This window comes from Zootermopsis nevadensis, unplaced genomic scaffold (assembly GCF_977971745.1).
Source record: "Zootermopsis nevadensis isolate Lab colony 2312 unplaced genomic scaffold, Znev_1.0 Znev_ptg000003l, whole genome shotgun sequence".
Lineage (NCBI taxonomy): Eukaryota > Metazoa > Arthropoda > Insecta > Blattodea > Termopsidae > Zootermopsis > Zootermopsis nevadensis.
This window is the reverse complement of record NW_028259135.1, coordinates 11,471,072-11,486,495: the sequence shown is the minus strand read 5'-3', so window position 1 is coordinate 11,486,495 and position 15,424 is coordinate 11,471,072. Positions and strand designations below refer to the sequence as shown.

General features: G+C 36.2%; 1 protein-coding gene across 8 annotated transcripts in view; it reads right to left on the bottom strand.

Moving 5' to 3' along the window:
• Positions 1-15,424, bottom strand: part of Myo10A (unconventional myosin 10A) — a 95,811-nt gene that overhangs the window by 43,477 nt on the left and 36,910 nt on the right. For 7 of the 8 annotated variants that reach the window (XM_087342532.1, XM_087342524.1, XM_087342525.1 and 4 more), the window contains 22 exons: positions 14,867-14,990; positions 14,166-14,320; positions 13,349-13,543; positions 13,041-13,175; positions 12,307-12,594; positions 11,170-11,327; positions 10,423-10,653; positions 9,767-10,112; positions 8,832-8,991; positions 8,213-8,352; positions 7,820-7,993; positions 7,376-7,536; positions 6,586-6,755; positions 5,887-6,176; positions 4,962-5,078; positions 4,194-4,385; positions 3,784-4,022; positions 2,986-3,165; positions 2,294-2,439; positions 1,778-2,039; positions 1,368-1,524; positions 70-208 (listed from right to left, as the gene is read on the bottom strand). In XM_087342532.1, coding sequence (XP_087198658.1) covers positions 70-208; positions 1,368-1,524; positions 1,778-2,039; positions 2,294-2,439; positions 2,986-3,165; positions 3,784-4,022; positions 4,194-4,385; positions 4,962-5,078; positions 5,887-6,176; positions 6,586-6,755; positions 7,376-7,536; positions 7,820-7,993; positions 8,213-8,352; positions 8,832-8,991; positions 9,767-10,112; positions 10,423-10,653; positions 11,170-11,327; positions 12,307-12,594; positions 13,041-13,175; positions 13,349-13,543; positions 14,166-14,320; positions 14,867-14,990 — 4,159 coding nt within the window. The remainder of the gene's footprint in view (positions 1-69; positions 209-1,367; positions 1,525-1,777; positions 2,040-2,293; positions 2,440-2,985; positions 3,166-3,783; positions 4,023-4,193; positions 4,386-4,961; positions 5,079-5,886; positions 6,177-6,585; positions 6,756-7,375; positions 7,537-7,819; positions 7,994-8,212; positions 8,353-8,831; positions 8,992-9,766; positions 10,113-10,422; positions 10,654-11,169; positions 11,328-12,306; positions 12,595-13,040; positions 13,176-13,348; positions 13,544-14,165; positions 14,321-14,866; positions 14,991-15,424) is intronic. The other variant, XM_087342526.1, reaches the window with a different exon arrangement.

The window sequence follows — 15,424 nt, the reverse complement described above, 5'->3', positions numbered from 1 at the left end:
CCACGGGTACTGCATGTCCTACCCATTTTAATAAAACCGCCACAAAAACATATTGTGTTAACAAGATACCTGCGGGAGCATAAACAGGGATAGTTGGCACCATCATAGGTGGTGGGGACATCATCCCTGACATCATAACAGGGGTAGGTGATGTCATGTTGGCAATAGGTGTAAAACCAAATGCAGCGGTCGTCTGACTCTGAGGTGTCTGGAAAATAATGATTATTTTGTGAGATTTCAGGTTCTTGTGGTAATGAGCACAAATATGAATGCCTTCTGGGATGTTGCACGATGCAATCTGGGAGATACTAAGGTGCTTACTACTTCCATCATCAGTGTTATCACCCCGGTGCTGGCCATCATTTTCATGATCAACCAATGAATGACAATAACAAAATCCAACCCATGGGTGATACCACCTCAGAAATGGATTCTACACCTTTGCCTAGAAGGGCAGAGACCAGGGAGGTCATCACAGACCATATATGTAGGTAACAGATCCAAACAAATGGATTTACTACAGGAACATTATGTTGGACATCATCCATTGTCTGAGGTATATTTGAACAAATTTTTCCAACATAATGTTCCTATAATAAACAATCCTGTTCATATGGACCTGTCGTCAGACAGAACACTAAATAAATAATAAACAAATCACTGTCACAGATCTTTAAAGAATCAAAGAGATTAACTATTTACACTCGAATTTACAGGTGTCATCTCTTGATCATGTTGCTGGGAGAGGGTATGGGTCAGACATCCATTTCTCTCTGAATGATAGTGACTATAATAAAGACGATGGCCAGGAGAGGAAACCTACAAATTAATGTGGCATCATATTCATAAAATTCACAGACTTCTATCAATCAATCATAAAAGATGAGGCAGGAACGCAGAAAAATCTGCACTCAATCCAGCTGGTTTGTAATTCAGTACCTAATGCAGAGAAGGCCAGTGAAATTACCTCTACAATTCTAAATTATGTTATTAATTTATGTACATTTCAAGCTACTCCCTTTCTCAATCATATCATTCATGGAAGCAAAACACTAATTGATGTGAAACTTTAAACACAAAAACATGGTGATGCATTTATTTGTCACTTCAGAGTTTATATTACAGCAAGATGCAATTAATCACTAAAAGCAGACTTCTTAATTTAATTCTTCCCTGTTCTTTAACACTTACATTGTATTACCTCCACAAAATTCTACAATGTGATATTTTATGTCATTAAAAACAGTCAAAAATGTATCACTGAAATTTGGAACTTTTTGCCAGTAAAAATACTCCAACATATTTTTATAAGGACAGATAAAAAAATTACAATATCTAAACTGTAAGATAAGGTAAGTAATAGTCACCTGGTGAGAATCCATTCCTCCACCACCTTTGATAGCTCCTGCTAACGTCACTGCCGTTGTGAGGCGTTGCAAACTGGCATTCACAAATATTGGTTTGAAAAGGTCAGTTATGTAGTCATCAACATTTTCCATTGACTGATCTCTACCATGTGGCCACCTGCAACACAAAAATTAATCAAATACTCATACATGCTCACTTTGCTTGAACAATGAGACATAAACAGTAAACGTTCATAGTAGGATTTGAGGTTCTCACAGTAGTGAGTAACTTCTGGGTTGTTGCACTATGTAGTTCGCCATTTCAGAGGTCCTGGCTAACTCCATCATAATTATCAGGGAGATAAGTGCCCTGATGATGGAGGCACTACAACCAAGAAGACAAGCATAAGCAGCAGTTCTGTTGCATGTACCTGAGTGTTGATGCAGCAGACGATCCTGTAAGAGTAGCCACCTCATCATCAACCAGACTGCTGCTATCAGACAGTCTACGTGTTCTTTGCTGTTCAGCCCCATTCTTACTCAACTCTCCACCACCCTTGATGGATGCAGCCAGTGAACGAGCATCAGACAGCTCATCCAAATTACCATCCAGTACTGGCATGAACAGGTCATCCAGAAACTGGTCCACATCTGATGCCTGTGAGGGAACACGCACTCTACGAACATGTGATGCTGCAAAGAAATCATTTGTTTTAAATTCAAACCATCAAACTCATAGCATGATAAAATTACGCAGCTTTTTCCATTTATTCTATAAATGAGGGCATGAAAATGGCTTTGAAAAATCATTCCATACACATGTTGACGAATGCGATTATTATTACTGTTTTGCTGCTCCTGGTTCAAACATACATATAACCAAAATTAGGTTCACTTTGAGCACAACTATGCAAGCGTTACTCGACACCTAGAACTTATGGACTTACCGAGAGATGGAGCTTCACTTGTATCTGACAGAGCAGAGGACTTAGCTCCATAGTCTGACTTCTCTGAGTTGCGAGTCTCTATGTATGCTCGACTAGAATGGCTCCCTGGTGCTGCCCTCTTGCCAGCATACTGAGACTTGATAAACCTGTATGAATAAAAAAGCAAATCTAAAAAACAAGTCTACCAGTGTGAAACAAAATTTTTTTTGAACAATACTTCATTTTCAGAACTTGCTGTTCCTAATTTGATTCCATCCAGAAGAAGACATCCTATGTTCTGCAACTGAATAGAAACGTTATGCCAAAGCAAATGTGTTAGCAGATGACAATTTCAGGGTAAGCATAAAAGAAGGCAACCATGTCCATGCAAGTGAATATGTATATGTATAAGCATGATGTCAGAAATACACCTGCCTTGTCACCATGGGCAACAAATGGAGGCTAATGGTGGGAAAATATTTAGCTTTAATCTAAACATACAAGTGAGTGGACTTTTAAAGTGGCTAGTAGATGCAAGTATTAAATCTGAAGTCCTGTGTATTACAATATGAGAACATTTATTACTTTTCTTTTAATGGCATATAAGTGTACTCAGTTACAACTAAATAATAGCAACTTTATTAAAAGTTAAGTGATGGAATGTATTCTATTCCTCCATTTTCACTAAGAAGACAAAAATTAAAGAATCACACCTTGGATGACCCTTGATGTAGCTGCCTTTGTCATCCTCACTGCGAGTCTGACTTGCCAAATCAGGATAATCAAAATCCATATCATCCCGATGATTGCTACCACCACCCAATAGGTCTGATGGTAGTTGGTCCAGAACGCCTGATGATGGACTACGCCCATTTAAATTTAGATCACCTCCCCTAGAAATGGTAAAAGAAGACGTAATAATTATTATACAATTTCATCAATACATACAAAAATGTTAACTGTATTTCTCTACAATATGTTACAAAAGACCATTATATAACATGAAATAAGATACTAGCATTATTTATGTATTTAAATTATATGTCTGCTTGTATGATGTCCATAAACTTGAAGCTCATAGTAGCACCAGAATTGTTGATGCAGATGTTGCGTGGTAAAATATTCTGAAGATGCCTCATGCCATTTCTTATTGAAACACACTGGTTACCAGAAACAAGTGAAACCAATATACATCCAGTTACATGAGAGTAATGTAACGCTGTCCCACCATACGCCATGTAGGCGCTTGGGGGGAGTGGAGGTATAGCTCCTACTCATTCTGACCTCGGCACTAGATGGGTGTAAGTGGTCAGCATCATGCCCTGGCTGTGCTTTACCCCCGGGAAAGGACCCCAGTACCCATTGAATAGGAGGCTGGGTGGGCCCCAGAGCAGGTCTATCCAGTTACATGTGCAAAAATATATCTTTCATCAGAGAAACATCACAGAGTGATTTTGATGCCTGGCATACTTTACAGTACCTTACTGTGCCTCAGTCTAAACAGTGCATACCTGCTGCTATCCAGAAGGCTGTATTTGCGATGGTTGCTCTCTCCTCTTTGAGACACTGACTCCAGCTGCTCCTCCAGCAGGGCTTCAGCCTTCGTCATATACTCTTTGTTGCTTACAGCATTTAGCAGCATAGACACATCACTGTGGCTGGCATTCACCTTCTCCATTGAGTGATATCGCTCATTCAGCCTGCTTTGGGACAGACCCAGGCTATCCAACTTTCTAGGCGCTGGTAACTCCTGCAAATTCATCAAATACATGTTTTCATTACAATTTCCTGAAATATAAACAAGAAAAATGTGTGTGTGTAGACACACAAAATTACTCAAAGTGAACTACTCATGGCATGAACTTCAGAGATAATTTTAATAAAAATCACACTATAGAATTACTCATAAAAAAAAACTGACCGATTCCAGGAGGTTGTCCAGACTCCTACTGCGTCCCTTATCTTCAAAGTATCTGTCATTAAGTGCTGATTTGCGTGACAGAGCATTCTCCACTGTATGATCCCGTGACTGTGACCTCACCCTGTGATTTTTGCTGCTTTCACCCCACTGGTTAACATCTTTTACTACTTCATGAGATACTTTTCTTGCCTGCTGGAATAAAATATTTGAATGTCTTATTAACTCTTCCATTCAGGATTTGCACTAAAATTTGGTAAGCATTTTTCATTGATCTCATTCATGCTACATGCTCTACTCAACCTATCCTCCTTTATTTAATCATGCTAATAATATTTGGTAAAGAATAGAAATCACATTCTTATATTAATCTTAAAATAATGTTTAAAAAGGAATTTTACAAGAATAGATTTTTAGTCTACTTTCCTTATACTACAAGAAATGAAAAACGTGAGTCACAGTCATAAATTTGTGTATCATTCAAAATAACTTTTGGCCTCATGGAACAAACTGAATTAATCTTGCTGCCCTTGTTCATGCAATTAGGATATGAAACCGAAGCAAACATTTTTGGTGGGTTCAATAATTGCATTATGCAATGTGAATAATGTGTGGTGACAGACCTTTGTTACACCACCTTATTACTTTCTTCGGTAAGGAAAAAATCTAGATCCTGTTACAAAAAAATAAGTTAATGACATATCCTGCAGAAAAGTAGTAATTCTTGTCTTGCATGAATTAACTAAAAACTTGCATACACAATATACTCACAGGCTGCTTAACCACAGGAGGTTCAGGGGGTGGGACCACTGGTCTACGAGGAGATGATGGAGCAGGTACATCTGACTCTATTTCCAATTCTGCCCCTGCTGTTGGTGACGACGGAACCTAGCGATTGAAACAACTGGGTTACTACGCACTACACAGATCTCAGCTACTTGCACATTACCTCCTATTCTATACACAATGACATTTCAGTAGGTCAATTTCTATGCGAGCAAGAACTACAGAATTACAGAACAAATATGTAAAACAAGAGTAAACAGAAATAGAAAAAGTCATAAATACAAATGACAAACAAGATACAAAAATACAAGTAACAATAAATGAAGAGGAAATAAGAAATTTAAAATCTAGGAAATAAATAATTTTAATGTGATTTTAACAAACACAATATATGCAAGCAATACAAATGTTATGGAGTGTATAAAGTTCACTTGATTACATAACTTTTGTTCCAACCAGTTAAGGATATGATGAATACTTCATAATATAGAGAACAGATAGCAGCACCTGCCAAGTGCAGAAATGGGCCCCACAGTTCACAAAATATTGGTAATCAAGACAGAAATTAAATGAAAGTCACTGCCTGATTTGTCAGTCTGAAAATAAATTTACAATGATGGCTTTATTCCAACAGTTCAGTGGAAAGAATCAAACAATATGTGTTTTGTAATACTGCGTGGCCAAATAATGAGCATAATAATCATAAAGATGACTTAATGTAAAACCTTTTCTTATATGTAAACAATCAGCATGTATTCTGTATTTCTGAGGCAGTTTAACAGCTGAAAATCTGCAGGATGACACTAATCAAAGGCATATATCTTCATTTTATAGTGTCTTATTAAAAAAGGGCTAAAGAACTTAGATTCCAAAAAAATAAACTACTCATACAGTAGATATACATCCTTACCTTGTTACTGACATGCCTGGGGCCTCTGCTGTATCCACCTGACTGGAGGAAACCGCTTCTACAGGCTGGGAACGCAGGTGCCAGTTCCATTTCTGCTATCAAGTCAAGAACGTAGTCCAGGCCATTTATCTCCTTGATCAAACCATCCATAGAACTATCTACATTGTCAGTTCCTGTTGAGAGACAAAGGGTCCAGCCCAAGCTCTCAGTAATGCCTCGTTCCCAAACAGCTCGACCGCAAAGCTCCTCAGCACCAGTCCATGACTCCACAGGCACACTGACCATTTCACCTGTAATCATGTAAGAAGAATCAAGGATAAAAAAAGATCACACAACACAGAGCTGCAGTAATCTCCATCTGTGATAGCAAGAGATCTCAAAATTGAAAAACTACTACACTGTAACAAACTCTCACTTTATTATTTTAAAATCCATTACAATATCATCCCATCTGTGATTGGAGTCTAGATTGGACTATTATATTCAATGTACGACAGATTGATGTTTTATGTAAATTCATCTGTAGTGGTTATTTATTTTTGCAATTTAATTTGAAAATATTCTCCAACTGATGACATTGCTCATCTCACTGGATTTTGAAATTACATGGGTCAGAAAATAAAAGCAAGCTCATTTATTTTAAATGTTGAAGTTTTTATTTAAATTCTAATTATTACCATATGATTAGTAAGAACTGACCATCTGCAAAGTATATTTGCAATGCCATGTTGACTCGTTTACGATTTGCTCGCCACTCCAGCAGGCATGGTGGGTAGTTACGTGCCAACTGCCACTCAATACGGGATGACTGAAGTAGTTTGCGCTGGCACACAGCCTTGTACCCATTGTACCCATGATCTGACACATACCTATTCAGAGTAATCGAGTCAGGTCACCTTTTTCAATGAATAATAATCTTTGCTCCAAATATTTATGTATCTATCTTCAAATTACCCACACAAATTTTTATAATGTGTGTTTACAAATTTCTTACCATAGATGTAGCTACAAACTTGATTATGACCTCTTCTAGGTTGAAACGTGTTGTAAACAAACATACAAAAATTTGTGTACACAATACTAAGATATCTGACAGAATATACAAGACAGTACAATAAAAGTTTGTTCCAAATGTTCAAAGTAAATTTAAATCTCATTATGCAACGGCTTAATAGCATAAAATAAATGTATTCTCATACAATAATAAAAAGGTTTTGCAAAGATTTAATCAGAAAACCCATAAACTTTGCACAGTTGAATAAAGAGAAAATACTATGTATTTGGCCTATGAAATTGTTTAAAATGTAATTTTTAAGGAATACCAAATTTAATCTCTATTGCAATCAATGGCATATAGTATGAAAAAAAACATTAACCTATTTTATGATTAGCCATCCTAATTCACAGATATTTTATTTATCTGCGAAATACTTCAGCAAAGTAAATTATAATGAAATATGACTGATTATGATTAAAATGAGGTTCTTACTTGAGAAGGTATTTGTAAAGAGTTTTTGATGGAGGAAATACTGAGAGACAGTTGGCCATGAGTTGCCAGCCACGTTCGTTGTTTGCATCGTTGTCATTATTCCAAGTTTGGTTACACAGCTGACAGAGAACCTCGTCCCGTAGTTTCTCATTAACAATCCCCTGTTAACATACAATGTAACAGTATAACAGGTAGCAGAACAAATGTCTATTTGACTCAATTAGTCTTCACAGTCTTGCCACTTTTGGACATTACATTTATGAGATAACTGAACAGTAAATGTCGTGAAATAGCATACAGTTTTTTTACAATCAAAGGAAACAAAAACAAATTAATATTAGGGCAGTATGGACCTGTCGTCAGACAGAACACTAAAAAAAAAATAGTGCTCTCAACAGGGGTTGGTAGAAGCATAAATCACTACTAACTACATTAAAACTTTACCTTATTAACAATGTAGTCTCCAAGTGCAATCTCTTTCTTGCCACTCAAATTGTTGTCGTTCATAAACCGCAGTATCAGTTTAAATAAAGCCAGCGAGTCCTGGTAATCCATATCCTTAGACTTAGCCAGGAAAGGTGTCTTAATAGGTTCACGCTTCATTCCCCAAAGATGTGACTGGAAGTACACAAATATTTTACCTTCTTATAATGAGCTGAAAATTATAATTAGAATAGATTAAATACCTTTGTATCCAGTACTTCCAGTTTACCATGTAACAACAAAGATTAAAACATACAAAACTACAAACAATGAAACAAGTCATAATGTTCACTATCTTGTAATTAAAAACCTGAAATTTTTATATTCATCAATAACTGATGTGATTAAACTAACCTTAAAATAAATATTTGTGAATTTTGTAAATGCATGAGAGTCAATATCATGTGGGAGACGATGGCGTTCTGAATCAGGGCATCCTGCAACACCCCCAACAACTTTTACTAGATGGCGTTCCGAGTGGACTGGTTGCCAATCTGCAAGAGACAAATTAACACCAGTTCCAAGTATATTCAGAAAGAAAAAGTGTATGTATGTAATCTTAAGCACAAAATTAAAAAAAAAAAATCGGCAAAACACGCATTTCAATGAAAGATCTTATTTAATTTCCAATATATGTATTTTGTAAACCCTTGCTTATATAAGTATTACAGGTTCCCAAAAGTTAATTAATTTATTCAAATAATGTTTTATTTTCAAATTACAAATTTGTTCTTCTCTGAACATCTTCCATGACAGCCTTGTATTACTTCTTTTTATTTTGGACTTCGTCCATGCGTTCCTTTAGAAGAAACCTAATCAGTTGGATGTGGTAAACTGAGTTATTCCTTACTTGCGGTTAAAAATTATCTTTGACTCCTTATCAAAGTAGTTACCTTTATTATAAATACATCTTCTGCTCATTCCACTTCTATATTGCATGTAATGGAAATATGAACAAAACAGCAACACTTACCATCAAGCTTACTGAAGATAAAAGCCAACTCAGCTGGTATTTCAAGATGGTTGACACCAGCCACGGCACGTGAAGCCCTTTCCTGTTCTTCCCGTTGGGCCTTGGCCTTTGCCCGCTCCCGAGCCAGTTTCTCTACTTCTGCCCGGCGTTTCAGTTCCTCCTAATAGCAAGAAAACATGACATTGAAAAATTCTGTATCCACAATTATTCAGTTCTAGTTCTGTGCTGAATATTTTCTAATTGTGTGCAGTTTAAAGCATCTTTCTCAAGCTATACACACCTGTTACCATATTGTACTTTCTTTAACACTCCACACACCTTTATATAACATATAGACAAACAAACTGATTACTTATTCAAAGGCATGGGGTATATAAAAACATGTGGTATTATAGAAAAACACCAGGTGAATATGTTACATTTTATTTATGATCTCTAGCTAAGAATGAAACAAAATTCTCCTTAAAAAGTCACTAAAGTTTGAACTATAATTAATTGCACTGGAAATAAATCCAGAATTTGTAAGTTACTTGGATAAAAATAAGTATACTAAACAGTTTTAAAAAGCACAGCACAAATTAACTATTCACTTTGACTTTAATTTACAACGAAAAAGGCAACTAGCAGTAACAGTTTAAGGAAAGAACAATGTGGAATTTCAACACAACTCTCCCCTGTAACAGAAAGACTTTCCATATATATGTTCATCTATCTACACCCTGCTCACCACTCAGAAAAAAATAAACAAAAGAATCAGTTACAAATGGCTAAAACACTCCAAACAATACAAACCATTCAGCAAAACTCACATTACTCTTTACAGTGTAACAGCTGAAGCAACCAAGTTTTATATCTGACATATCATATGCATTTTTATTCATGAGCCTCCTACCTGACTCTTTCATGATACAATACTCACTCACTCACTCACTCACCTTGAGTTCCAAGTAGCGCTTCCTCTGCCTCATGGCCCTGAAGTTAGCTTGCACTCTCACTACACCTGTCCTCACAGCCCGGTACCTCTTGCGGGCAGCCCATCCTCTCACATGGGCTTGCAGTGTAAGTGCAGCCTTGCGTGTAGCACGATACCTCCGACGTGCCAAGTAACCTCTTACTGTCTTCTGCAGGATAACAGCTGCAGCCCGTACCACTCTGGCACGTTCACGTTCCAGTTCCCGTTCTAACCACTCTCTGAGAAAGACCCTTGTAGTGCCAAGCTGATAGTCACCATTGGTTTCAGCTTCTGGGCAGCATGAGGACAGGATCACACGACACAATTCCCTGTTGTGACAGTTTCAATAGCACAACCATAACCAAATAATGTTAAGTCAGAGTTTCATCAATTTAACAGTAACATGGCAAACAAAAATCTTGTAGGAAAGAAAAATTATGTAAATAGATATGTGACATAAGTATCAAGTTATCAGACATGCATTTAACCATCTCCTATATTTTATACTTCTCTTCAAATGTAAACTTTGTTCTCTATGTGAAAGAGCAGAAGACAAGGAGAAACACAATATAAGAACTCAGGTAAAAATGCAGTATATTCAAGAAATATATTAATATATGTTTCAACTTCACATCATACCTATATGGAGTCCCTCTTGTTGTGAGACCTCCCACTCGTTGAGGCAGTAGATAACGAAACCTTTCCACAAACTGAGAGAAGCGTAATCGGACAGGGTAACCCATCTTGCGAATGCGTATTGTCTCCAGCATTCCTGTGTATCGTAGCTGTTCTAGAACTATTGGCATATCGAATTTCATTGGTGCCTTATCTGAATTGGGTTTGATACAGCGAACAAACCACGGATTGCACCTGAAAAATACAATAACATCCACAATAATTAAAACGAGACTGGAAGAACAACAAATTTCACAAGACTTCACAATAAGACATGGAATAGAACAGTTTTAAAGGAGCAAGTTCTGTGTGACAGATATTGAACTTTAACAGGTATTAACAATAATAATTTTAAAAAATTAAAGTAGACAAAGTGATGTGATGAGTGAGCTATAAACAGGAATACAGCACCAAGGTAGGGTGAGAACAACTCATAACAGTGATATATGGAAGAGACTGAAAAGAAATATGGGAGAAAGAAGAGAAGTAGATAAAGGTACAGAAGTGATAAATAAGAGGAAGAAAGAGAGTGAAGGATTAAGATACGAAAAAAATCATTCCCTGTTAAATTTAAATGGGCTTCCTATAAGTGTATGGCAAAAGGAGATGTGTCAAGTTCATAATGAAAAAGTAAACTTTCTACTAATATACCCTGCTCTCATTTATACCTTGTCTAGCAAACTGTCCTTACAAGTCCAAAAACCATCTTACTTAGACATAGATTCCAGCAGGTGTTGTAGCGAGTCATGAAAGCGAGCAGCAACTGTTGGTGTCCGAGGTTTCATTGTTACAAACCGTCCATTGGCCTTATTGATTGTCTTGGCTGCCTCATGACTGGATCGAACATGTTGGAACATCTTACTCACCATCTGATACACAAAAGATTTATACTCCAGCATCATAAAACTAATACCAATAAACCATACAGTTTTAACTGTCACACAAAATTAATATCATGCCTCCAAATGTCTGAACTCAGAAATATTCATGTTTAATATTATCCTATATTATAAATTAAGACTTTTCACTCGGACACATTTCTACGTTAATACGCACATTACTGGAACTGACTCCATAGAGTCCTCAAAAAATAAACAGCCAATCAGCTACTTAAGAAATGACTTGTCTTTATGGAATCTATAGGTTTATTACCAGGTTCAACACAGCTGGTCATTACACCTTATTCTGAGCCAGATAAATCCAGTGCACACCTTCACAATATATTCTTAAAATCAATGTTAATATTATCATTCCATCTATGCATAGGTTCACCAAGTAGTCTCTTTCCTTCAGGTTTTCTTACTAAAATCTGCATGTTCTGTCCTATCCATCTCAACACTCTAAATTTGATCACCAGAACAATATTTGAAGAGTATAATTCGTAAAGCTCTTCATGTGATTTTCCCCATACACTTCTTACTTCCCCCCTCATAGGCCAAGATATTCTCCTAGCATCCTGTCCTAGCAAAGTGACTTTAGCTCCTGAAGGTGAACTCTGTTCCATGAAGTTAGTAACGCATGTTTAACAACCAGTGATGGCACCAAGAGGAACTAAGATAGAGGATTTATATTTCTATGTACCATTGAACACCAAAATTATAAGAAGTTTCTAAAACAAATGGACATTTTTCTTCCCTTAGCAGGCAAAAATAAGCTTAATAGCTATAGAAAACAACAGGTAGTATAATCTACTGCTGGTTAAATATCACTCTTGTCTTCTAAGCACTTAAATAAGTATTATAATAATGCAGCAAATTGTGCCAGGATTTTAGTAGTTCTAATCCACTTTACATTACCTGTGATCTTGTATTTGGTGGTAATGAGCAGAATATGCAAGTGATTACCAACCTGAATTTTACTGCTGATAAGCAAGTCAACAACATCTTGTCGCAGTGTGTCCCTGTTCTTGTCCAAAAAACCATCAACACTGTACCAGACCTGTCCAGCATAGTGTTTGACGGCAAATTCCATGCTGGACATACGAGGTCTAGAATACAGCTCGTCCAGGGCATGGTTATAATGGCACTTCTCAAGGAATGACAAATCTGTTGCTTTGGGAAAATTCGATTCATCATCTAAGAGGTGGAGGATACCCACAGGCTTCTTGGCAATGAGATGAATCACAGGCATATTGTCCTGCAAAGCAATTACAAAATTTCAGACTATACGACTGTGCATCATTTTGTTACACAGGATTGTTAAAACATACAATGCCACGAAGACATCGGAAAAGCAGGGGTTAAGCTCGTGAGTGGTCAGCTTCATGCCCTTGGAACAGGACCTGCAGAACCTATTGAACAGGATGCTGTGTGGGCTCTAAAGCAAGTCTGGACATAGCTATAAGAATAAAAAATCCATCCCTGCTGGGAATCGAACCATAGCCATCCAGCTCACAGTTGCATTTATTCATCTTCCTCCAAGTGTACCTGTAATTGCATTGATGAAAATACTCGTATGACATGGCTTGACCAATGAATACAAATACACAATACAGTGAGAATTTTGTAACAAAAAAGTGGATTTCACAACATTACAGAGTAATGAATAATTTTCTAGGTTACTGGATCTTCAGTGTTACTTACTGTATAGCTGATGGTCTGCCATTCAATCTTCTCCTTGGCATACTCCTGCTGCTCCAGTTTGAAAATATGTTTATTGAAGTAGAACTGAAGATTTTCATTGGCGTAATTTATACAAAGTTGCTCAAAGCTGTTCTCCTACATAAAGAACATACATGAATTGAACATCGTGGAAGGTGACAGTGGAAATAATTGCAACACATCAGTTTTCATAAAAAGTTTTCAAATTGCAATGAAACCTCCATTTAAGGTTTCTGTGGAATATTGGACTTGGAACACTAAGACATTTCTCTACAGTAACATTAACTAACCTTAAAATCTTCGAAACCAAATATGTCCAATATTGATATGGCTGCAGTACGTTTTGTTCCCTTGTACACTATTTGGTTAATGCGAGATACCAGCCATGAAAACAGAGCATTATACAAGGCCTTAGCAAAGGCATCACGTGCATCAAGAGCCTGATCAATGCTCAACGGAGTTACCACTCGTTCATTTCGAGCCTCCTGCAACAAGTTCAAACGTCAAAGTAAATTGCCATAAACCAGCCGTTACAAAAATACCTCCTTAGGGAAGCCCCTTTTGATGTTTTCTCCTTAAGAAAGTTGTGTTGTTTCAGAAGAGTGCATATTTAAATAATAATAAATTACCTTTTAGTTCTGACATTTTCATAAACTAGAAGTTAGTAAAAAGACAATTCATCTAAATATATCCCATTGCAGTGAGAGATAAATGAGATATAAAAAATAAAAATAAATTCAAATTAAGGATGATATAATGGACCAAAGTACAGCACTGTAGCATGTAGTTCAGTGTAATAATCTGCAACAATTCTGTCCAAAATAACTATTTTTTTAACTTTTGTCACAAAAATTCCCTTTCCTTGAAATGACTGATTTCTGATGTTCTAAATAAGATATGTCAAAACATACATTCAGATTGTGGGAATTAATTTACTTTACAGAAAACCTTCTGGACTTAAAAAACCTCATCACAAATTTATAAACCATTCTTAAACACACCATTCCAGTATATTATTTGACATTCTTAAATCAACAGGTCTTATACAGAAATACATGTAAAATACATTGTCATTAACACAAAATTATATAATTCCATTTAACATACTGTTATTTTTGTGGTAAGAGCCCTCTTAATTCCATCAGGATTGAGATGGAGCAGGTGACCAGTCCAGCGGATCTCAGCATCTGAACCAATTTCCACACCCTCCTGCCCATGCTTCAGTTGTTTGCGATGAAAATATACATTACCCAGATGAAGAACTGGAAAATTAAGATCTTAACAATAAACAATAATAATGAAAGTGTTATTTACTATTCTTGAATCTTATGGCCATCTGTATTTCTTACAATTAGAATGTATGTGTCAAAGTCTCAGATTATTCAGGAAGTTTAAGGTTAACTATGTTTTCTCTACTACATGCTCATTAAAAATTGTACTGTATTCAAAAATATCTGTAATTGTTTATTTTTATATTTGAAACATTTACAGATAATTAAAAAAAAAGAGAATGATATTTCTAAATCTTTAAGGTTATGTACTAGTACAATGAAGAGAAAATATAATACTGAAAAGTAATTATGGCCTGTATATGAGAAAGGATGGTGTGTAAAATTTAACACGCACACACGCTCACAAAAAATTCTGAATTTTTAGTCTTACATATGTTTCTATAAGCCTTGAGGAGCATTATTACTATATTCATTACACTTCTGCCACCATTTCATAACTTTATACAAATCTAACCAAATGAACAAAAGTAGCCATCATGGTTTGACAATAATCAATCAGAATTTGTGAATATTTACCTGAAGCAAGGATTCTGAAGATTGTGTCCTGCTCATCAGAGGTAAAGCCAAGAACCTGCATAGCAGACAGCAGAGACTGGAAGTCTTCTCCATCAAACTTGCCATCAATTTCACAATTACCACCCTATGACATCAATATTCTGTTGTTTTTAAAATAAATCACAGATATCTTAAGAATCTATTTGGCTTGAAGTAATCAATACAATAAGACATACAGAATGCAGAGACATTCAACACTAAGTCAAAATCCATTGCACAAAAATAACTATTGGCAACACTGATACACTGACATAACCTTACATAACCTCATTATCAAATTTAATGGAAATCCATTAGCAGTTCTTGAGTAGTTGCATGTGGACAGGTGGACAGAAAGACTTGGCAACAGCAAAAAGGTAATTTTTGCAGCCTTTCATTCTAAACACACTAAGAACTGTACAGGAATAAGGGACAATTATAAAATAAGTATGGTAACAGTGGCAAAACCCTGTTGTGACTATAATAAAACTATGAACCAGATTTAATTTCAAGACTTGTCACTTAGTAGTAACAGAAGAT